This window comes from Octodon degus, unplaced genomic scaffold (assembly GCF_000260255.1).
Source record: "Octodon degus isolate 3935 unplaced genomic scaffold, OctDeg1.0 scaffold00012, whole genome shotgun sequence".
Classification (NCBI taxonomy): domain Eukaryota; kingdom Metazoa; phylum Chordata; class Mammalia; order Rodentia; family Octodontidae; genus Octodon; species Octodon degus.
The window spans coordinates 12,394,017-12,417,827 of record NW_004524588.1 but is presented as its reverse complement, the minus strand read 5'-3'; the positions used below and the strand labels follow the sequence as shown (position 1 = coordinate 12,417,827).

At 37.5% G+C, this 23,811-nt stretch overlaps 1 protein-coding gene across 3 annotated transcripts in view; it reads right to left on the bottom strand.

Moving 5' to 3' along the window:
- Arhgap20 (Rho GTPase activating protein 20) overlaps nt 1-23,811 on the bottom strand; it is a 126,555-nt gene that overhangs the window by 32,588 nt on the left and 70,156 nt on the right. For 2 of the 3 annotated variants that reach the window (XM_023709553.1, XM_023709554.1), the window contains exons 3-6: nt 16,420-16,584; nt 12,473-12,622; nt 4,829-4,870; nt 3,865-3,949 (exon numbers count right to left, since the gene is read on the bottom strand). In XM_023709553.1, the coding sequence (XP_023565321.1) occupies nt 3,865-3,949; nt 4,829-4,870; nt 12,473-12,622; nt 16,420-16,584 (442 nt within the window). Of the gene's footprint in view, nt 1-3,864; nt 3,950-4,828; nt 4,871-12,472; nt 12,623-16,419; nt 16,585-23,811 lie in introns of those variants that run through there. The other variant, XM_023709555.1, reaches the window with a different exon arrangement.

The window sequence follows — 23,811 nt, the reverse complement described above, 5'->3', positions numbered from 1 at the left end:
AAACTCAGTAAAATATTCTAAAAGAGTCCAGTAGCCCATAATAGTATGGGGTCTTCCGCTTGACTGGCAATGTCAGAAATTGTTGACCTGAGTCCCCTATAGCTCAACATAAGAGCATGGCTTTACTTCTTATATTTCATTTTTATACTTTTCTGCTGGATGGTTAAGACCAAGGAAAAGCAGGACCTATGCAACAAGAGTTGTAGCTTTTGTGTTTGATAAGGTCAGTCAAATACCCTCCGGATTTATCCTGAGATCCTGTACCTCAGATTGTAGAATCTTTGTCAGTGTCGGCGATGTAGATGAGTCACGGCCATTGCTTGGCTAATGTGCTCTCCGTGAAAGCCTGAGAGAATGTTTTCTCTCCATGTGAGTCTCCTTAGGCATACTCTACATCATCGATCACTTTCCTCTTTGGCCCCATAATCTTCTTGATCAGAAAATTTGGGACACTACCGAGTTACATGACGTTACAGTACAAGTTCTCATACATCCTGAGTCTTAACTGACCTTAGAAGGCTGGGGCCAAAATGTTGGCTTTCCTTGCGGCCCTCCTTTTTCTCTAATTTTGGTCTGCAAACTTAGGTTGTTAACCATCTAGAAGACAAACTTATTGTTATTACCATACAACTTAGGCTGCTAAGCTTAACCTCACTATCTGTCTGCATATCAAACATCTTAGGCATAACATGGAACAGGTATTTTTCATCAAGTATTGATATGTTGAACTTTAAGTTCACACAGAAGATGATAAAAAAATCTAAAAATTAGAATATATTTAAAAAATAGGCATAAAGAATTATATACTTCTTATGTTTACACATAAGTCAAAAAATCTAACCATATACAACCTTGAAGCAAGACAGTCCCACAATATTCCTTTTCTTGTCTCTTGCCTCCATTCATCACCCACTTCTTTTTGAATAGTCATCTACCCAACAGACAGCACAGCAGCAACTGGCATGTCATGATAAGCAGCCCGTATTCAGAAGACCAGAATGAGAGGCACTCCAAGCATGAAGCTACTATTACAGATTACCACCTGCAGTGCAGTTGCTTAGTTCACAGTTATCAGTATATATAGTTAGGGTGAGAATCTTTCCAATTAACTGCTAGATTCAAAAATCTTCTGGAGATTCTCAGGATCATTGCGTTGCCCATCTTCTACATATTACTGTATGGCTTGACATTGTCATGTTTCTTAGCTTTTCTCCTTTCCCTCTCTTGATTAGTTAGTCCTCGAGATCCTGCTTTCCTTTTACTTGTATTATACAATTTCTGACATTGCCAGTCAAGCGGAAGACTCAATACTATTATGGGCTACTGGACTCTTTTAGAATATTTTGCTGAGTTTACACACCTATAATATTCAAATAACAGAACTTAACAAAAAAAGGGGATACAGATGAATGTCCATTTTGTATCTGTGTATTCAGAGTGGTTAGGATAGATATATGGTTACATTCTCTTAATGAATAAGGGGATTTGTTCTAATGGTGTTTGTAAACAGGATATCATGTCTGCATCTTGTACAGCCATTAATCAGTAGAAAGAATGTACGCAGTGTGTTAATTATTGGAACTGTCCTACCAATTTGGTTTGAAACTGTCTCATTGCTATTCGTTTCTCAATAAAATTATGGAAAAAAATGAATGAATAAATACGTACTGCTTGTCATGACATACCATTATTGCCATACTGTCTCTCAAGTAAATATTTGTTTTTTTAAAAGGATAATAAATGAGAAAAGAGACAAGAAAAAAAATCACAGGACTGTCCTGCTACAATGCTGTGTATCATTAGACTTCTAAATTTCTGTGTAAAAATATGTAATTGTTTATTCATATTTTCAAACTTTTTTATTTTTTAATTTTTTTTCTTTATATTCTATAGGGACTTAAAGTTTAACATATCAATACTTTTGGAAAATACCTGTTCCTTATTATGCCTAACATGTTTGATATTCAGACAGATAGTTAGGTTAAACCCAACCACATATGTTGTAGGATAATAATAAGCTTCTCTTCTGGAAGGTTAACAACCTAAGTTTGCAGCCCAAAAATTAGAGAAAACGAAGGGCTTCAAGGACAGCCAACATTTTGGCCCTAGCTTTTCCAGGTAAGTGAAGACTCAGGATATAGGAAAACCTGTACTGTAACATCATGTAACTCAGTTGTGTCCCAAATTTTCTGATCAAGGAGATTATGTGGCGAAAGAAGAAAGTGATCAATGATGCAGAGTGTGCCTAAGGAGAATCACATGGAGAGAAAACATTCTCTCAGGTTTTCACAGAGAGCAAATTGGTCAAGCAATTGCTGTGACTCATCCACATGGCTGACACTGACAAAGGATCTACAAACTGCAGTACAGAGTTTCAGGATAAATCCTGAAGTGACTTGACTTACCTTATCAGATACAAAAGTTGCATTTCTTATTATATTAAGTCTTGCTTTATTGTGGTCTTAACCATCCAGCAGAAAGGTAAAAAAGAACAAGGTACAATGGGTGAAGCCATGTTGTTATGCTAGGCTGTAAAGGGCCCAAGTCAACAACTTCTGACACTGCCAATCCTGCGGATGACCCACTACTATTATGAACTACTGGACTATATTGGAGTATTCTGCTGAATTCCCTCACCTACAATATTTAAATGACAATGGAATACCCTTCTCTGACAAAAGTGAAAAAAAGGGGGATACAAATGAATGACCATTTTGTATCTGTATATACAAAACGGTCTGGATAGATATAAAGATATTTTTTCTTAGCTCATTGAGAAGAAAGATTTATACTAATAGTGTTTGGACAGGATATTATGTCAGCATCTTGTACATGAATAACCACTAAGAAGATAACAATATGTAACTTATTAACTATTGAAACTCTCCTACTAATCAGTTTTGAAATTGTCTCATTGCTGTTTCTCAATAAAATTAAAAAAAATATATACGATTTTATCATCTTCATCACTGATAGTATCTTGGCACTTAATGTGTCATCTGCCCCTGATGATCCACATTTTTTTTTCTTTTCTGTATTTTAAGGAAGGGTCTATAGGGTGTTCAGGGTCTCACTACTAGATTGGACTTATAGTGATCCACCTGTTTACAGCCTCCCAAGAGCTGGGATTACAGGTGCCTGCCACAATGCCCGGTCTCAATTGCTATCTCAGTGCACCTTGGGGGCAGTGCTGGCATGGCAGGCCCGGGGATCAGATCCCAGGCCCTTGTACCTGCTTGCAGGCACTTTAATCCGCTGAGCTATTTGACTGGCCCTGATATTCACATTTTTAACCTGAGTGATTTAATCACTAAACTCAAGAAATGACATATTTTTCAGAGCCATCTTGACTTAAGTGGTAAGTTTGAAAAAAAATTGCTTATATAGGAAATACCTCCGTGTTGAAATAGCTTTACCACATACATGTCTTTGTCCCTGCTATGGAAAAGATTTCAGAGGCACAGTCAAGACAGAGGGAAGAAAAAGATATCTAAGAAGCAATATTCTTTCCAAGAGTAAGTGTTTCATGCTTTTTTTTTTTTTTTTTTTGGAACTGAGGATTGAACTCAGGCCCTTGCGCTTGCCAGGCCAGTGCTTATTCTACTGAGCCATCTCTCCGGTCCAAAAGTATAAGTGTTAAATATTGACGTTCACATAAAATGTTTGTTTCATTTTCTGTAGGGTTTAATTTTCATACATGCAACAATGTCTGTCTCCAAGAAAATGCACTGATCCCTGTGGTATTGTTAAAGGTCTGCCTATCACAGCACAAACACTGTCCACCTGCCTGATTCTTTATAACAACAGAATCTTCTGCCTTATACAGGGACATGGAATGTAATTTTCTGGCTGAGAAACACTTACATAGGCACAATTCCCAATGTCCTTGGCGAAGATTTTGAGGGGAATGCTCTTCGGGTAGTCCTTTTCTTTCTCTAGATTGATGTATCTAATCAAATGCAACAACAACCCAAAACAACACTGAGTCAGATGGTATTCACTAATGGTTTATTTTTAAAATCAATCTCTTCTATTAATATTTTAAATATATGTATATGCTATTTTTAAAGATGTCAAGGACTCAGCAAAGTCAGATTATATTATGGGTTGAAAAAAATAAAACATTTCAGGACATTAGGCATGGACACAGGGAAGAATGGGACTTCCATGTCAAGTAAGGGTCAAGTAACACAGTTAGGCTAAAGCACCTCTGGGTGACATCCTACCCTTAATGTCTACCACCTCTGAGTAAGTCTGAATAAGTCTGGAACCTTGATGGCAAGTACAAGAGCACTTATAGTTCTTTACAAGGCAAAACAACAACTGCCTTTTTCTTCTCTCATTTTGCTCTCCAGTAAAGTGTAAGTGTTGGTTTTCCCCTATTTGTGGGGATGTTGTAGGTCTAACCAGTGAGTCTACATTGGCCATTTTAGTCTACAGGATGATCAATAGGGATAATTATTGAGTTCTGAGAGGTGCTGTGTGAAAAACCTTGTATTTATGAAAACAATACATATTATGAAGAACCTGTTAACTCCTGTTAGCTCCAAACTGTAGCTTGAAACAACAGAAAGAGATTACTAATTTCTGTCTATAATGACCTAAGTAGATCTTAATGTTCTCTTTCCTAGAAAGAAGAAATACTTATAATGAGAGAACATTATTTACAGAAAGTAACAGGGTGTATACAAGCTTTGTACAGCCTATATTGAGAACAAAGGGACAGTTTCCACTAGGAAAGGGAATACTTTGGGGTACATCTCTGCAGAAAAGTTTTTAGTTCTTTTATTGGCAATTAAAGATTAAATGTAAGCATATTGAAAAATACCTCTGAAGGAGAAAGAGCCATTTGTCCTTTTGTTCTGGAGAACTGCAGTAAAAGAAAACAGAAGATAAAAATTAAACCACATAAAACATCTATGGTTACATTTTAAAGATTTCCAATCCACATGAAAATATTAACAATGGGCCAGGGAGATAGCTCAGTAGAATAAGCGTTTGCTTGGCAAGTGTAGGGTCTTTGGTTCAATCCCCAGTAGCAAAAAAAAAAAAAAAAAAAAAAAGAAAATGCTAACAGCATGTTGTTACTGATACAGTTGTGGGTGTGAGCTGCAACAGGACTGGTGTTCTGGAAAGCTCAAGGGTAAAAAGGTCCCTTTGGAAAAGCTACAAAATCAAGTGCAGTTTTATTAAATCCTTTGGATGAATCTGAGGCAGACTCACTTTTATACCTTGCTGCTCCTTTACAAATGGCATTAAAACTATGAGAGATCGCTCTTACAGTGTGAAGCGTACTTGATTTGAATTCATATACCTGATTCCAAAACTATATGCAAGGTAGATAATGGAAAAGTCACTTAACCTAAGCCTTCACTACCTGCAAAACTGGGTTAATTTTTTTCAGTGTTTTCTCTGCTTAAAGTGCCATATAATTAGAAAAATATGCTTAATATTGAGATGAAAAAGAAATGTCATGTGCATAAAAGTATCTTGGCCCAGAAACTAGCTTGTTGTCAGGAAAAGAAATGTTTATTTATTTATTTATTGTGGTACCAGGGACTGAACTCAGGACCCTGTGCTTGCCAGGCAGGTGCTTATTCTCTTGAGATATCTCGCCGGCCCCCAAGAAATGTTTATTTTTATTTTTTTAAATTAAAAAAATTTTATTTGGTACAGGGTCTCACTACACAGTGCAGACTCGTAGTGGTCTTCCTGTCTCAGCCACCCCAGCACTGAGATTATAGTCATGCACCGCAATGTCTGGTTTTGGGGGCTTCCACATTGCACCCAGGTTCCAGAGTCAGCATGGCCTTTGGTACCAGGGATCGAACCTGGGTCCTTGTGCTTGCCAGGCAGGTGCTTAGACTGCTGAGTTATCTCCCTAGCCCCAAGAAACCTTTAAATACATAAACTACAACTTTAACACAGTAAAAGCTCACAGAAAAATTTACTATAATCTTCTAATTGAGATAAATTTACAATGAGATTAACTACCAATAATGTTTCTGCTGCTGGCACTGTTGCCTTTAATTCTTTAAAGGCTAAAAATAATCTCAAGTAAATTCCTATATAATCTCTTTTTTCTGAGACAGAGTCTCATTGTGTAATTCAGGCTGGCCTTGAACTCATTATGTAGCCCAGGCTGGCCTCAAATTCACCAAGATTCTGCCTCAGCCTCCCAAGTGCTGGGATTACAGGAATTCACCACTCTGTCTTCCTGTATAATCCTTCTATTCACAAACCTTAAAATCATATTTCTAGAAACTGAAAACATGTTCCAGAAAAATACACTTAATAAATATTTGTAATTTGTTTCTAACTTTATTATTATTATTTTTAATGTATTTGGTACAGGATTTTTGACTATGCAGCTCAGACTCGTAGTGATCCTCCTGTTTTCAGCCTCACCAGCATGTTTCTAACTTTATTGCTAGGAAATTTTCTCCATAATCTTCCAAGGTTGATCATTAGAAAAAAAAACCATACAATTTCTATCTTTCACAATTCCTATCTTTCGGTATATTCTTTTTTCAAAAACAGATTGTCTAGGTTAATGCCAAATGTTCAATTTACTTAGCATAAGTCTACACTGGAAAATAGATGTTTTCTTCAGACCCATTGGAACATGCCTTCTGGGCACTTGTCCCCACTGTTTTGCTTTCCAGAAACCTAGGAGAGTTTTGCTTGTTCAGGAACTTTACACAAATATATTTTGTGTCTGTTAAAAGTTGTATAGCTATACAATGTTCGTTGTTTGAGTGTATAGCACATGCTACTTCAAACAAACTACTTATGACTGTGTCAGTTAAATGTGTGGATATTCATTTGTGCAATCTTCTTGTATTTTTCCTTCCTCTTTAAGAAGAATCCAGGACTCCCCATTCCTTAGTTCTTTTTAGTCACAGGCATTTTCACAGGACTAATACCAGAAGCACTTCAAAGTCAATGCATTTCTCAGGGTTTCATAGAACATTTAAAAAGACAGTAAGATTAAGGGGAGAGTAATGTGTATATCTAGGCAAAAGTTGAAGGTTGAGGCAGATCGGAAGATTCTTTTAAATTATAGGAGTAGCGAGGTCTGTGGTCCCTCAGTGTGAGCTGAGTTCCGCATTATTAGTTCAGATAACCTAAGGAAATGAAACTCAAAGAGGCTGCGTCCTAGGCACCGAGGCTTTTGTATCAGAAAAGGTATTTGTCCTGCACTTGTGGTAAGAAATTAGAATATCTCCAAAATGTGAAGAGGTAACTCTGGACACAGAAAAAGACAACACTAGAGGTGATCACAACAGGACGAATACTAGTGCTTTTTTTTTTTTTTTCTGTTTTGGAGGCATTTCAGCAGTGTCCTGTTATTCTGGTTCTACCTTAAGTAATAAGGGTTCCAATAGAGAAGAAAATCTGATTTCCTACTAGGCTAGCAAAATGGGAGCTTAAGATGAATTTTAAATTGATATACAGGACTGGGGAGACAGCTCAGCAGACTTAGCGTCTGCCTGGCAAGTGCAAGGATCTGGTTCGATACCTGGTACCACATGCCGTGCCAGCCCTGCCCTGTGCCAGCCACTAAAACCAGGTGTGGTGGTGCACACCTGTAATCCTAGCACTGGGGAAGCTAAGACAGGAGGATCACTATGAGTCTGAGCTGCATAGTAAGACCCTGTACCAAATACATAAATTAAAAAAAAATCTAAAACTACGATCCTGTAGTCTAAGACTACAGTAACTATAGGAATCTTAAGATATTTAGTTAAAATATTATTCTCATTGTCAGATTTATATAATTCTTTTGTCTTTTAAGCAATATTCTAAATATATCATGTTGTTATTTGTAAAATCAGATACAGCACCTGTTTTTCTGGTAATCAAAGAGCTCTAGGTTTGTAAATCAAACAGAATACATGTAGTGGCAGAGATCCTCTGGCTCTGTATGAGATCTTGCTATCTAACCTGCTTCCCAATGTAAAGCATGGAAAATACACAATGTTGCTCTTTTCCCAGTTTGACTCAACTGGAAATTTCTTATACATTTTGGTCATTGTCAGTCTTAAGATTTCAATGCTGTAAGCTTTTTTTGTTTGAATTTTTGAGATGAGGTTTCACTGCACAGTTCAGGCTATCTTTAAGCTCTCTATGTAGCCCAGGCTGGCCTTTTAACTTGTCTTGATTCTCCTGCCTCAGCCTCTCGAGTGCTGGGATGCACCACCATGTCTGGCAATGCAATTAGCTACTTATTTTTTGTTTCTTTATAAATAGTTTACTAACTGGGAAGAACATGTTTCTTTAGTGCTAGCCAAATTTAAAGCTGCTCATGAAATATATATATTTTTTCCTCCCACAATGGTCTTAATCCCATCCTAAGATCCATGTCACTTCAGTTTTTAAAGTTTCTACTAACTTATTTTTAGAGAAACTGTCTTCTGGAAATACATATATATTTTTAAGTCTTTATTTTTGAAAAAATATTTCAGAATATTATACTCTAGGCCAGCCAAATAGCTCAGAGGATTAAAGCACCTCCAAGCAGGTGCAGGGGTCAGGGGTCCAATCCCTGGGCTTGATGTGCTGGCCCTGCCCCTGAGGCACAATGAGACAGCAATTGATTTTTTTTTGGAACTGGGGGTTGAACTCAGGCCCTTGCGCTGGCCAGGAAAGCGCTTATTCTACTGAGCTATCTCCCTGGCCCTGAGACAGCAATTAAGACTGGACGTGGTGGTGCGCGCCTATAATCCTAGCACTTGTGAGACTGTAAACAGGAGAATCACTGCGATTCTGATCTAGTAGTGAGATGCTGAACACCCTGTAGACCCTTCCCTAAAATAAAAAAAATTTTAAAAAAGTTATTTGATTCTACATTGAAAGATTTTTTCTCAACATTTGAAAGACAAAAAAATTCAATACTTGAAAATGTTCCACTTTCTTCTGATCTCCATAAGTTCTAATGAGAAGTCCACAATTTTCAAACTGTTATTCTCTTACAAATGTAATGCACTGTTTTTCTCTGACTGCTTTCATAATTTTTCTCTCACCTTTGATTTAGAGCATTTGGTCTATAATATGACAAGGTGTATTTTTCCTCATATTCATCTTGTTTGGGGTTTATTGAACTTAATAAATCTGTACTTTATGTTTTTCATTAAATATAGGGGGGTTTCAGGGGCTGGGGAAATAGCTCAGTAGAATAAGTGCTTGCCTGGTAAGCTCAAGCGCTCGAGTTCAATCCCCGGTTCCGCAAAAAAAAAAAAAAAAAATAGGGGTTTCAAACTATTATTTTTTTAGGGCCAGTCAGACAGCTCAGCAGACTAAAGCACCTGCTTAGTTAGGTGGACAAACCAGGGTTCAATCCCCAGCATGCCTTGCTGGCCCCTTACCTGGGGCGCACTGAGACAGGATTGAGACTGGGCATGGTGGCACACACCTATAATCCCAGGGCTTGGGAGGCTGAAAACAGGAGGATCACTATGAGTGTGAGCTCATAGTGAGATCGTGTAGGCCCTGTACTAAATACATAAAAAACAAACAAACTATTATTTTTTCAAGTATTTATTTCCTTTCTTTCTGGGCTTTCAATTACATGGATATTATCTTTTAACATCTTCCCACAAGTTCATGATGCACTTGTTTCACTTTTCAAAACTACTTTCTCTGATCTTCAGATTGTACATTTTGTATTGTTGCATCTTCAAATTCATTGACTCCATCTCACGTATAAGGCCTTCTACTTAAAGTACTACAGTGTTCAGTTGCAAAATTATCATTTAGTCTTTACAAAAATATTTTCTATTCCTCTTTTCTATTTCCTACCTTTTGATTAACTTCACTTGAAGTTTCCTCTCACCTTTCAGAACACTTTTAAAGGCTGCTTTAAAAACTTTACTGGTAATTCTGCATATGGGTTGCCACAAGGTTGGCCTCTACCAGTTACTTTTTTTTTTTACTTATTATTTATGTGAAAGAATTTTAGACAGTATTTTGAGCTTTACACACATTTTATCTCAGAGACTCTGCATTTTGTTGCTTTTGCAAAACAGTATTGAGTTTTTTGTTTTAGTACACAATGCATTTGTTTAAGATCAATTGTTTGGGTCTTAGCTTCAAGCTACTTTGATTCTATTCCATGCATGTGTGGTACAATGGTCAGAGGGAGACTTAGTATCTATACACAGAATGTAAAGAGTTCCTTCACTGCTATGCTCCTTTTTGAGATTCCCTTCCTTACTTTCCAGTAGTTATGGCTGACTCACATGGTCTCTAGGCCAAAAAGATTATGGGTTTTTGTGAGCTTTAGTTTCCTTGCTCTATGATGTAGCTATAGTCTGCCTCAGGCCTAAAGCCTTAAAAATAGGAAACTCATCAAATAACGGAACTTTCTTCCTTGATACAATTTCTCTGCAAAGTCTCCTAACTTTTGTCTACTCTTCATAGTATACAGTAAGTTGCTGTTGTTTGTATTTTGTTCATATTTTATACTGTTATCTGTAGAGTGCTCAGTCTGCTAAGATTTCACTCTGTTACACCACAGGCATAATATCAGAGATACTTTTAGTTTTTCTCAAAAGTTAATTCAATAATACAGGGAGAGTCCCTGGGTACATCTCACCTAGTTTCAGTTCCCTCTAACATTATCCTTATGTTATCATGGCCTATTTGTCAAAAGTAAGGAATACTGGAACTTAACATTGATAAAACGTTTTATTTTAAATTTAAAATTAAAAAAATTATTTTTTATTTATTTAGGCCAGCTCAGCTGCCCTTAGGGTGGGGCTGGCAAGGCATGTAGTGCCAGGGATCGAACTGTGGTCCCCTACACCTGCCTAAGATTGCCTAAACAGGCGCTTTAGACCACTGAGCTATCGCCCTGGCCCAATAAAACTCTTTAATCACACAATTGTCTCTACTAATGTCTTTTTTCGGTTCCAGGAGCCAAAGTAAGATGTTGTATCACACTTTGGTAGTATTTCTCCTTATTGATTGGTTGGTGACACTTTCCCAATCTCCTATTCTCATGTTGTATCTTGATGGTTTTTATGGTTAGCTAGCCTCATAATATTCCTGAATTTGTCAGATATTTTTCTGGACATTATGTTAGTACTAAGAGTTTTTTGAGACTAAAACTAGTACATTAAGGGGTATGTGACCATCAGTGGTGTTACTAACCTTGATTATTTGTTTTAAAAAACACATTTGAACAATAAAATGTATGTAAATAAATGTATGTATAAATGTATGCTTCTACATTTTCCCCAGTAAAAAACAAGTTTCATGGAAATTCTTTGATTAAAAAAACTCATAGTCACCCTCACTTGAAATGGCTTTTTTAAGAATCAGTAACTCTGAGATTAAATAATAGAAAATGCTAAATTTTATAGGTATTTGTTATGAAAAAGAAAACATACAGAGTGTTATAAACACATATTTCCTCCAAATAAGCTCTTAAAATTTTGTAGCAGGCCAACAGAGCAGAATAGAATGTAATGGCATGCATATGCTTTATTAGAAGATTAATGTGTTGGAAAACTTTAGTTACCTGGGTTTAGGCTTATGACCAAGCAGTTTAGTGAGTGGTAGTGGGAAGAGTAGTAGAGTGAAAGGCCTCCTGTGCATGTGATGAACAATAACTCACATGTAAAGCAAATACTGGAACTGGGGCACTGCTGTTCAAAATCACAGATGTGAGCATTTATATATTCATCATCAATCAAAAAGTTCCAACTAAGGAGGTTCAGAATAAAACAACAAATATTCTGTATTTCTACAGGTACCAAATCAGAATCTGACAGACATTTTAGAATTTCATGACACTGACTGTAACTACATAATGAAAAAACCCTTTCCTTAGAAAAATGGTAGCATGAACCAATTACTTAAAATCAATTGGGCTATCTTATAAAAATTGTTTCAGCAAAAGTCTACTTCAGAGATATGAAAAAAGCTAATACATCTCAACAGCTCAATATGTAAAAAAATACTTAGACATTGGAGAGGGAAACACTGGAAGAGAGAGGTTCCGAAAGATCTGACTCTAACCTATGCCCAAATTCCAGAAGTTCTCTTCTTTCCAGTTGTCTCACCAGGACTGCTTTTAAAAGAAAACTTCTTGGGCCAGGGAGATGGCTCAGTAGAATAAACGCTTCCCTGGGAAGTGCAATACTGAGTTCAATCACCGGTTCCACCAAAACAAACAAAAAAACCCTCTGGTCAAATGAAGGTAAGTGACCCCAAGAGTTACCAGTGTTTACCATTAGTGTTCACATATTTTAATCAAAGGGTCTTTAGGTTAAAGATAACAGACACTTTTTTTTTTTGGCTGGGTGTGCCAAAATTTTTTTGAATATGTGTATTAAAATGAGTTATTGACAATATACAGTCAGATAAAGTTTTTTCATTTTAAAAATTGGGGAAACAAAATTTGATGAGAACATAGACATCAGTAGAGTAGCAGCCCTGTAAATATAGACCATTCTATGGTTCTTACCTGAATGTGGCCACAAAGTTCACTGTGGGCCAGCCCAAGACAAACGATTTCATAGCATTGGTGTTGACTTCTCCCACTTCATCCACACAGCTGGCTGTCCACATATCAGTTAATTTTATTTTATTTTTTATCTTAAAATTATTGTTGTATCTAGAGATATAAAAATAAAATAAGACCTCTTGTCACTTTGTATCTTAAATTTTACTAGAGCTTTAGAAAGACCTGTTGTAAGTGGACAGTTCCCACTAGTTATGGGCAAACAATTTACTGCCTCTATCTCCAGTGCCTGGTGCTAGGCTAGGTCCGCATAGCCTAACTCAAAGAAGACTTCTGAGACACTTGTCGTGATATTGAGCCCTCATGCCTGCTACAGCAGCAAATGCCCATGATCTGGTTGCTTCATTTTTCTGTATGCCAAGTGTTACACTACCTTTGGATCAGAAACACAATTTACATTTACTGCTTTATAAAAATGATTTGTAGCATGCTAACTTTCAAAAAGATGAGTGGATGGACATTAAAAATATTTTATTAAGATACTTATAAAACTATCTTATAAGAGATGTACTAAAAACCTTGGAATTAATTAGAAACACTTATAATACACTTTCAACTGAGTGATTATAAGACTTTCTAGCCTTCTGAAGCACTGGTTATTTTAAATTTTCTTATGATTTTGTTCAGCTATTTCTCCTTGTATTCTGGCAAAAACCATGAAGCTAGCCTGGAAACAGAATCTAATCTATAAATGAGGGGGAAAAAGTAGAAGTGTAGTGTCGACATAATTAGCATTAATCTCTGGGGTCTTAGGTGACCTACTTTAAACCTAGCAGTAAAATTGCTTTTTGACAATTTCTACTTGATTTCCCTTAGGGCCCTGATAATGGAAACTACCATATTTTCTGACCTAATTGACAGATTTAATGTTCATGATGGATGGATCTGCCATAAAAAGAGATAGGACAGAGGATGTCCACAGAAGCCCTAGTCTTCCTAGCATTCTAAACCATTTGTGTAAACACTAAAAGCTAGAATGAAAGCAGATGCCTCATATGAAATAGCTCTAAAACTTCTCCAACTGCCTATAGTATTTCAAACCAAAACACTTCAGTGGAATTTACACAATGATAGGGATTTTGTAAGAACTGTACCTAATAGCTAATCTAGAGTCAAAGCTTCATCTATGCTTCCCATGGGGTACACTGACTTTAAGTGTAAGAGAAAAATTCTTTGTGGCACAATGGCTTCTTTCTGTATTTTATTTCAACATTTTAACCCTATCGCTATGAGTTTTTATGAAGCAGACTTGATTAAAGACAAAATCTTTCTTGATGGTAAGTATTTAGGTAACATAAAACTAAAGATACACAGTACAAGTATTTTGGTACAAAAGGGATTTTTCTGTATTTGTTTCATGTACCTTGCATTTTCTACACTTGATTTTAGCCAGTGGGCTGAGAAGCAATGTACCTTGTATTTTCTAAGTGAGGGTTTTTTATATATTAGATACTTTAGGCCTCATGTGAGAATTTCTGTATCTGCTGGCCTAGACAAAAGATTGCTTCCATTCCCCAGATCAACAGTGTCAAGCTTATCTATCCCAGCTGTAAAGAAAATTGAGAGTGCAAAGATATTTCTGTTTTTATATATTAAAAAGAATGGCTAATATTTGAGAACTTACCACTGAGAGCTAGTCATTGTCATAGATACTTCACATATATTATTTAGGTTAATCTCCACACATTTTATACTTACGCAAACGGAGTCACAGAGAGATTAACTCACCAAAAGTTAAATGGCCTAAGTACTACATATAGAGTCTAAATAAAGGTAGGGTTGTTTCCTGAGCTTATTTATGCTCTTAATCATTATGCATCCATAAAAAGCCCCGAAAATTGCCATTTGTATAAAGCCCCTGGGTGGAGTTACCCTTCCTTGCAGTCTCCTTCAGATTTTCTATCTTTAGCCTATATACATTCTCTTTTGTCTCTCCAAAGATATGGGCTTCCAGACAGGAGTGTTTTCTTATTATGAAGTGTGAGAAAAATATCATGAACATATATGTACACGAAGCTAGATGGTATTAGTTTGAAAATACTTAAAATAAGTATGCTAATAAAGCTTTATATTGAAATGTACAGCTCTGGGTCATAGTGTACTACTTCCTAATTTTACTCCCAATTTCTAATAATATTACACATCATACAAATTTAAAAATATGACTCCAGCTTGAACTGGCTCTACCCATATTAGCAGTATTATCTCCAATGGTGTTGTACCAATAGAAATTAAGTACAAATCTAATGTGAACTGGCTGAAAAACCGATATCATAGGAATAATTTGCTTTCCTACCCTCTGGCCTACACTGGAAGGAACACTAGTGAACTACTGAAATACACAATATTAGAAAGACACCACTGTATTCTAAGTTATATTTGTGTTTTAGGGTAAAGATAATATATTCTACAGGTATCTCAATCTCTTTGTTGAGAATACATTAAAATGTTCTTGTTTTTATGATGTTTCCTAACTGGAAAGAATGGGGGAAGGAGTAAGCCCCAGGTACCACCCTTTAGGCTGGTGGCAACTGCACTGGCACTTGGCAGGATGGAACATGACTCTCCTTGGGTACCTCTGAAGTGTTTCCAGCTATATCTATGTCTTCAGCTGGCACTTCTCCAGATAAAGTCCTTAGAATCTTCTGTTGGGACTACTACAATAGCTCAGTCTCCTCGCTTCTACTCTTGTACCCTCCAACCCACTAGCTAACATGAGCAAATCATATTTAAAACATATGAATCACTTTATGGCAATTCTCAACTAAAACCCTATATAATAAAATCGATAAAGCCCCTCCTGATTGGAACCTTTGTGGCTTCATATCTCCAATATGGCTCCCAATGACCCAAACCTCCCTGCTTCTTGATATTTATTTTCTATAGTATCCTTCCCACTGTACCAAGGCTGCCTGTATGGCCAACAGCACACATCAGGAATGATTGGTACATCACCTCCTAAAGATCTCCAAGAGAAGCAAGCTGTGAGCAGCAGTGTACAGACTCATGTGGAGAATTAAAGCCTCTAGCCAACAAGCAGTGAGGAACTGAGGTTGCTGGCCTCCTCGTGAGTGAGCTTGGAAGTGGGTTCTTCAGTCAAACCTCATCAAGGCCCTTAGGCCAGAATGACCTAGCTAAACACTCCCAATTACAGTACACAGACAAACTGCACAAGAAGTTTACAGTTTTAAATGGTTATGTTTTAGAGTAATTATCATACATCTCATCTCCCCAGTGTCTGGATGGTTAGAGCTTTGCATCCTTCAGTGAATTTTTTGCCCCTGACTATGACTACCTAGCATGTTTTGTTTTCTTTCTTTTTTTCATATATGTTAGTGCAGATTGAACTCAGGGCCTCAAATATGTTAAGTAAACTCTACCACTGAGCTACATCCCCAGCCCCTTATATTTTGAGATAGAGTCTCACAAAGTTGTCTGGGCTGGGCTTAAACTTGAGATCCTCTTGCCTCATCCACCCCAGGATCTGTGCTCATAGGCATGTGCCACGGCACCTGGCAAGATGCCCAATCTTTTACTTCATCTAGCACCCTATTTCCTTCATTGTCCTATGTACAGTCTGTAATTTCCCCACACATATATAAAAATGTAAGCCCCTACATTAGACTGTAGGCTGGGAGCAGGGACCAGAACTATCGGATTCTTCACTGTATTTCCTACGTTTATTTAGCGTATGGTACAATCAAGATCTAAACATTTACAGAATGAATAAAATGTTGAAACTTTTTGCATAAATAAGATAAAACGTAAAACTCATTTTACTAATAGAGGCAAGACACTCTTACTAAACAGCACTGAATAGAAAGGGTATCACCGTCAGCAGAAATACAATCGTTAAAGGATAATTAGGAGACAACATGTGGTGTACTTACTTGATTTTCACTACAACAAGCAGGTCACTGAATAGGAAGAGGTGCCGCTCCTGCCTCTGCAGGCCCCTTTTGAGCTCTACCCGGCCGTCAATCAGCAGGGTGCGGCTAGAGCACATAAACGATGACAGAAACACACAAGAGTCAACACCAGCAGAAGGACTTTCCCTGTGACAAACCAAATGCCACACATCAGCCAAATGATCAACTGTATCACTAATGTTTTCAAAAATAAAAATTACAGCTCATGGTTGGTCAAGAAACAGAAAACTTTAACTTTCTAAATCCAATTCCCTAGTAATTTTACTGACTTCCCAGCCTATTCTTCACATAATAGTCTTTAAACTTCATTATGCAATTTTTTAAACAAAGTTGAGAGCTTTATACTAAAAGCACAAGTTTACCCTACACATCCTAGTTTCTTATAACTGAAATTTTACTACATTGGCTCCATAAGTCAAAACCAACTATCTACCCTTCTATTTGTCATTATTTTATTTTTGCATTTTAATAGTAATTGCTTAAACAATTAACACTTCAGCATATATGTTAATAACTAGAACACAAACTTTAATTAGACTTTTTCTCTGATATAAAATACACAATAAAATACTTGAATCTTAAGTGTGATATTCATTGAATTTTGACACATGTATTCCATTGTGTAATCTACACTTTTGGGACCGGGCAGATGGTTCAGTGGAATAAGCGCTTCCCTGGCAAACGCAAGGGCCTGAGTTCAATCCTCGGTTCCGCAAAAAAAAAAAAAAAAAAAAAAAAAAAATTCTACACTTTCACTAAGGTATACAAAATTATCATCACACCAAAGTATTCCCTCCTTTCCATTTTTGGATGCTATATACATCAGCTCAAGATGATATCCAGGGTATTTATCCTTAGGTTGTTTATTTCTTCATTGCAAACAAAAGCTTGTTAATGCCAAGTTCAAAGTTTTATATGCCCAAAGATGTAGTAGTAGTCCACCCAAGGAGATCTCGCCAGCATTAGCCTGTCCACTGTGTGCCTGCGGCATCCGCTGTGTGGCTCCGAGGGCACAGCTGCACCATGGTGTGCTCTCTGGACCCCACTAACCTGCCCTTTCCCGGGGCTGGGGCCTGGTGTTCAATGCCCTACTTATTGTTCTTATGGTGGCTCCTTGCTACAGGCATCTAAACAGTCCTGTGCTGTGAGGATTTTCTTTTTTCTCCCTCAGTACTGGGAGTTCAACCTAAGCCTCCATACTGATCTATTACTATACTCCCCCATAGAAGAGATAAAAATTTTTTTCCCCATTTTGAAACAAGGTCTTGCTAAGTAACTGTTGCTTAGGCCAGGCTCAAACTTGTGATGTTCCCCCGCAGCTTCCCTCAGTAGAGGGATGACACATGGGTATCCCCACACCTGACAGCATTTCCACTCTTATACAACTAGTCCCACAATCGATCTCTGTTCTTCGCCAGTGCCGTATCTCCCAAACTCCTTCTACCGGGCAATTTCCACTCCATCACTCCAGAAGCAACTGCTAGTATGATTTTTCTCCTTTGTCAGAAACCTGAAGGTTGGTTTTACTTGTTACAATTTTATACACGATACCTAACTGTGTATTCTTTTGTGCAAGATACTTTTAATTACCATGTTTTTGGGATTCATTTAAATTTGTAAGTAATACACTAGAAGATTTTACTAAATAGTATCCATGGTATAGATATACTAGGTTTATATTTCTGCTATCAATGAACTGACTTCTGGAGGTTTTTCCTTTTTTTTTTTTTTTTTTTTTTTTGGCAGAACCAGGGATTGAACTCAGGCCCCTGTACTTGCAATAAATCTGTTTCTAAAGGTCATTTTATGGACTATGCTTTTACGTTTCTCAGGTAGTTTAAATCAGAATGTAATTGTTGGGTCACAGAGTAGGTGTATGTTTAATTTTAGAAAACAACTACCAGTTTTCCAGTGTGCTTACCGGTTTTATATTCCCAGAAATATTACAGGAAAGTTTCAGTCACTCTACAAACTTTAGCAGTGTACGTAATGCTGTCTTTTTTTTTTTTTTTCTTTTTTTGAGACAGGGTCTTGCTGTGTAGTTCTGGCTGGCCTTGAGTTCATTATGTAGCACAGGCTGGCCTGGAACTCACGGCAATCCTCTTGCCTTGGGCTTCCAAGTGTTTGTATGATAGGCGTGCACCACAATACCTGGCCAGTCTTTGGAATTTTAGCCAACTTAGATATATATCTGTATCTCACTAAGAACTTCCATTCACATGATGAGTCGTCACATGGCTTTATTGGCCACCTGTGTATCTTCTTTTGTGAATAAGCTGTTTTCAAGTCTTTTGCACAGTTTTTTTTAAAAAGGTTGTCTTTTCATTATTTAATTATAGAATATTTATGTAGCCTGGGTACCAGTCCTCTATCAGATATGTTTTGACTGTTCCTTGTTTATACACCTTCATTATGTTTTTTTACTGAAAGCTTATAATTTTGATGAAGTCTAATTAAAAATTTTTAGTATGGTTTGGCTCTAAAAAAACTTAGCCATGAAGTTATTCTTCTACATTGCTCATAAACATACACATAATTTTCAGGTTTTACACTTACGGCTACAATTCATCTCTAATTCTGGTTATAATATAAGGCAGTGGCTGCAGTTAATTTCATGTTTCTATCTGCATACATCATTATTAAAGCATCATTTGCACAATAATGTTCAGTAGTAGGCAAGTATCTAGCACTTAGAAAAAATGTCAAGAGTAAAGGTGCTTTGACATCTTTGTTAAAAATCAAATGACCCTAAGACATAGATCTTTTCCTAGGATATCTATTCTGCTGAACTTGGCTACTTGTTCATTCTATGTTAGAATTGTGCTCTGTTTCTCTTTCCAGTAAATCATGAAAGTAGGTAGTACAACTCCACAAACTTATTTTTCCTTTAGACTTCTTTGGATAATCTAGGCCTTTTGTACTTCCAAATAAATTGTAAAGATTAACAAAGAGGAATAAAAAGGAGGAAGAAGTCTACTGTGATTGCAGAAGAAAAAATGATCCTAGTCTCTAGTGTCTTTTTTTTTAAATTTATTACCCATTTTTTTTTAAACAGAACAACTTTTACTTGTGAGACAGTATGGTAATAATTGGTATGTCATGACAAGAAGTATGTATTCAGAAGACCAGAATGACAGGCATTCCAAGTGTGACCCTTCTATTACACATTGCTATCCTCAGTGCAGTTGCTTGGTTCACAGGTACCAGCATATATAGTTAGTCAGGGTGAGAATCCTACCAATTAACTGCTAGTTTCAAAAACTTGATGATGTTTCTCAGGATCATTGCCTTGCCCATCTTGTGCATACAAATGTATGGCTTTGTCCCTGTCCTGTTTCCCAGCTTTTCTCCGTACCCTCTCCTCGTGTCCAGTCCTCAAGTTCTCACTTTCCTTTTAGTTGTGTTACACCTTTCTATTTGCATCTCTTCTTTTGATTTCTTAAATTAGGGAGAATATATATACTGACTCTGGAATTATCTGAGGCTAGATGGCATAAGGGGATCGGGTATGTACCTAGCACTCCAAGAGACATGAGAAGTAGATACACAGATTTGGTAATCACATAGAGATGGATAAGTAATAATAAAAGAATGGCCAGAAATTTTCAGGGAAGGAGCCTGTGGTAGTTGATGCACTGTGTCAAATTGGCTGAATCACGTCCACCAGTTCCAGTCATGGGGGCCCAGCCCTGCAGGTGGTTCCACCTTAGGGCCATGGGCCACCTCAGAGTGACCCAGCACAAAAAGTACCGAGGAGTTGAGGAAGGCTTCCTGACTGCCCTGCCCTGCTTCTCCTTGGAGAAGTCCCAGTCTTCAGAGGCGCTAGATCTTCGAAGCCACACCACTTCTTTGCAGTGGAGCGCCAGTCTTTACAGTCAGCAAAGAAAGCAGAGAGAGGCTTGATGGACGCTGCAGCTATTGCTCCTCCTCTGCTCTTCATTGTTTCGTCTGCCATGAACTGCTGTCGTTTGCCTTGGAGCCAGCGGAGTATGAACTGAAACCTCCACAAACTGTGAGCTAAATAAACCTTTCCTTCCTTCATTTCGAGTGTATGGCAAGGTAGGGTCCAAGAAGATGTCTGTGAGAAAAAAGACCTTCTGGGGAACAAATCCAGGAAAATAGTGAAGGCAGAACTCAAATATCCTGGGGCATGAAGAATAGAAGAACAAAAAATAAAAAACCTGAAAACAGTAACTGGTTTCTTTTTAAGAGGTCAACACCTTCCAGAAGCTGACAGTAAGGATTTTAAGAGGGTGGTTGCTAGAGCTGGTAAGGAACTAAAAGTAAAAGAGAAATTATCAGCTTTGAAGATAAGTGTGTGCTATTATTCCTCATTTTACAGACCTGAAGCTATTAACAGTGGTCAAATATACTGTTATCACATGAAAATGATTTACAGTAATTGAAGTTTTATAATATATACTTACATAAAAAATTACAGGTAGTGTTTCTCTTTCTTTCTTTCTTTCTTTCTTTCTTTCTTTCTTTCTTTCTTTCTTTCTTTCTTTTTTTTCCTGGAACTGGGGATTGAACTCAGGCCTTTGTGCTTGCCAGGGAAGCACTTATTCTACTGAGCCATCTCCCTGGCTCCCATGTAGTCTTTTAAATGGGCAAGCACTTAATGTAGTCAGTTCTCTCTTCTACTGTGATTACTGAGCTCAACAGTCAAGGACTCCATGTCTTGGGGGAGAGGGGCCAACCTAATCCTTGTGCTCAGTAGCATTAGGTGGCAAGTCATGCAGTAGCCTCAGTTTCCTTGTCTCTAAAGGTAGTTGGACAGGACTATAAAATCTTTAAGTTTCTTTAATAATATATTTATGTGACTGACTATAACAATATGTACCTATTAGAAATTAGACGAGAGGAATATGGAAACCATTAAGTATCTCTATGAACTCTATCATAATGTACTGTTGATAAACAAAGCAGACTTGAGAATCATCCCAAAACAATAATCTAGAGATCCAGTCCTAGCAAAGGCCCGGTGAGTGTGTGGGAGACTTCCGACTATCCTGCGCCAGAGGGACCTACTTACTGGTCCCAGCCCAGACACAGCATGGGTGAGACACTCTACCACCCCCTTTGGGGCCCCCAATACTCCACAGCACCCCCCACCCGCCATGTGAGAATTTCTGCTGCGTTCTGCGTCCTAGACCAGGCCCAGTGATTGTGTGGGAGAGCTGCCTCACCCCCCCCCCCCCTCCAGCTTGTCCCCTCCAGACTCAACTCAGGCCTGGCATACAGGCCTGAGGTGAAACCCTGCAGGTACAATCCTTGCAGAGAGAGTAGGGGACAGAATAACCCAGCTAGTGCAGCAGCAGAACATCTTGCCACAGCGGCACAACAGGCTCACTCCCAAGGGCAGCAGCAGGAAAGAGGTGAGCACGGCAGCCAGACGCAGCCAGGCACAACTGGATAAATTCAAACTTTGTAGATCTGCACCTGTATTTAGTTGGTACTAAGGTTATAACTGCAACGAAGCTCTACAACAAAGGTCAGAGGACAGTGCTATACAAAATGAAATTGAGAAGGAGCAAAATGCAATCTCCGAATCCAAGCCTACCCATAACAAGTGCAGAGGACACTAACACAGAACAAATTGGGAAACACACAGCTGAAATCAATGAATCAACGGCTTCTGAAATAAAGAATCAGCTGCAGAAAGGTATAGAGGAACTCAGATTGGAAATGAAAAAAGAAATTCCTGAATTAATAACATCTGCACTAAAGAATTAAATGCAGAAACATATGGAGGAAACCCAATGCCCACCCAGAACAAGTGCAGAGGACACTAGCTCAGCTCAAAAGTATGAATTAAGAGCGTAGATAGTAAATAAGCAACAGCAGAAAGTTATAGAGGAACTCAGAACGGAATTTTCTGATATAAGAAAAGAATTCTAGGAACTCATAGCATCTGAAGTAAAGGATCAACTGAAGAAACGTAGGGAGGAAATCCAATTGAAAAAAACACTGCAGTAAAAGAATTTATAACTGCTTATAAAGAAGACATTGATTAAAAAAAATAGAGGAGATTAGAAAAATGACGAATTCCTTGAATGAGCAATACAGGAGAGAAATAGATCGCATGAAGCCAAGTCAAAGAGATATAAAGGAATTTAAAATCTCAATCACAAGCTTGCAAAACCGTTTAAGTGAAAGTGAAGACAGAGTTTCTGATCTTGAAGACGCTGGTGCAGCTAGTGAAAAGGTAAGAAAGGATCTCTAAAAACAATCCATCACCTGCAAGATGATTCAAAGATGAAGAATGTGAGACTAATAGGCATCAATGAGAAAGAAGGAGTCAATAAAAATGACATTAAAAAAAATAAAGGGAGAAGTAATAGCAGAAAACTTCCCAAATATGAGGAAACAATCTGATATTCAGGTAACCAAAGCATACAGAACGCCAAGTAATCTCAACGCAATTAAAAACACACCGAGACATCTAAAAGTCAAGATCCCAGAAATTCAATACAAGAATAATATACTGAAAGCCGCTAGAGAAAAGAAGCAGATCACATTCAAAGGAAAAGCCATCAGAATTATGGCCTACTTCTCATCACAAACCATGAAGGCAGAGCATGGAGCAGAGTACTTCAAGTCCTCTACGAAAACAAATTCCAGCCCAGACTACAATACCCTATAAAATGCTCTTTCAAGTTTGATGGAGAAGTGAAATACTTCTATGATAAAGAACTAAAGAAGTTCATGATAACAAAACCAAGCCTACAGAGACTACTAAAAGGTGTTCTGGAGAGGGAACAAAATGATCAGAACTCCATGAATGAGAACAGAAGGAGCCCACAAAATAGGGCAAACAAACACAGGAGAAAAATGAAAAAGGAGAAAACAAGAGCAGGTAAATAACATGTCGATCAAAAGACAATATATCTCAATTATAACCATCAATGTAAATGTGCCCAATTCACCAATTAAAAGAAACAGACTGACAGAGTGGATTAGGAAATAAAATCCAACAATATATACTGTATACAAGAAACACACTTAACTCACAAAGAAATTCATAGGCTGAAAGTCAAAGGATGGAAAACAATACTACACGCCCCAGCACCTCAGAAAAAATCAGGGGTAGCAATCCTGTTCTTAGACAGTCTCAACTTCAAACCAACAATGATCAAATAAAATAAAGAAGGCCACTATATACTGGTTAGGGGAAACATACAAGAGGAAGAAGTAACACTCATAAATATGTATGCACCAAACATGGGAGCACCCAACTATATAAAGCAAATCTTAATGGACATGAAAAATTTAATATCCAATACCACAATCTTAACAGGAGACCTTAACACCCCCTTATGCCAAAAAAAAAAAAGGTCAATCAGACAAAAA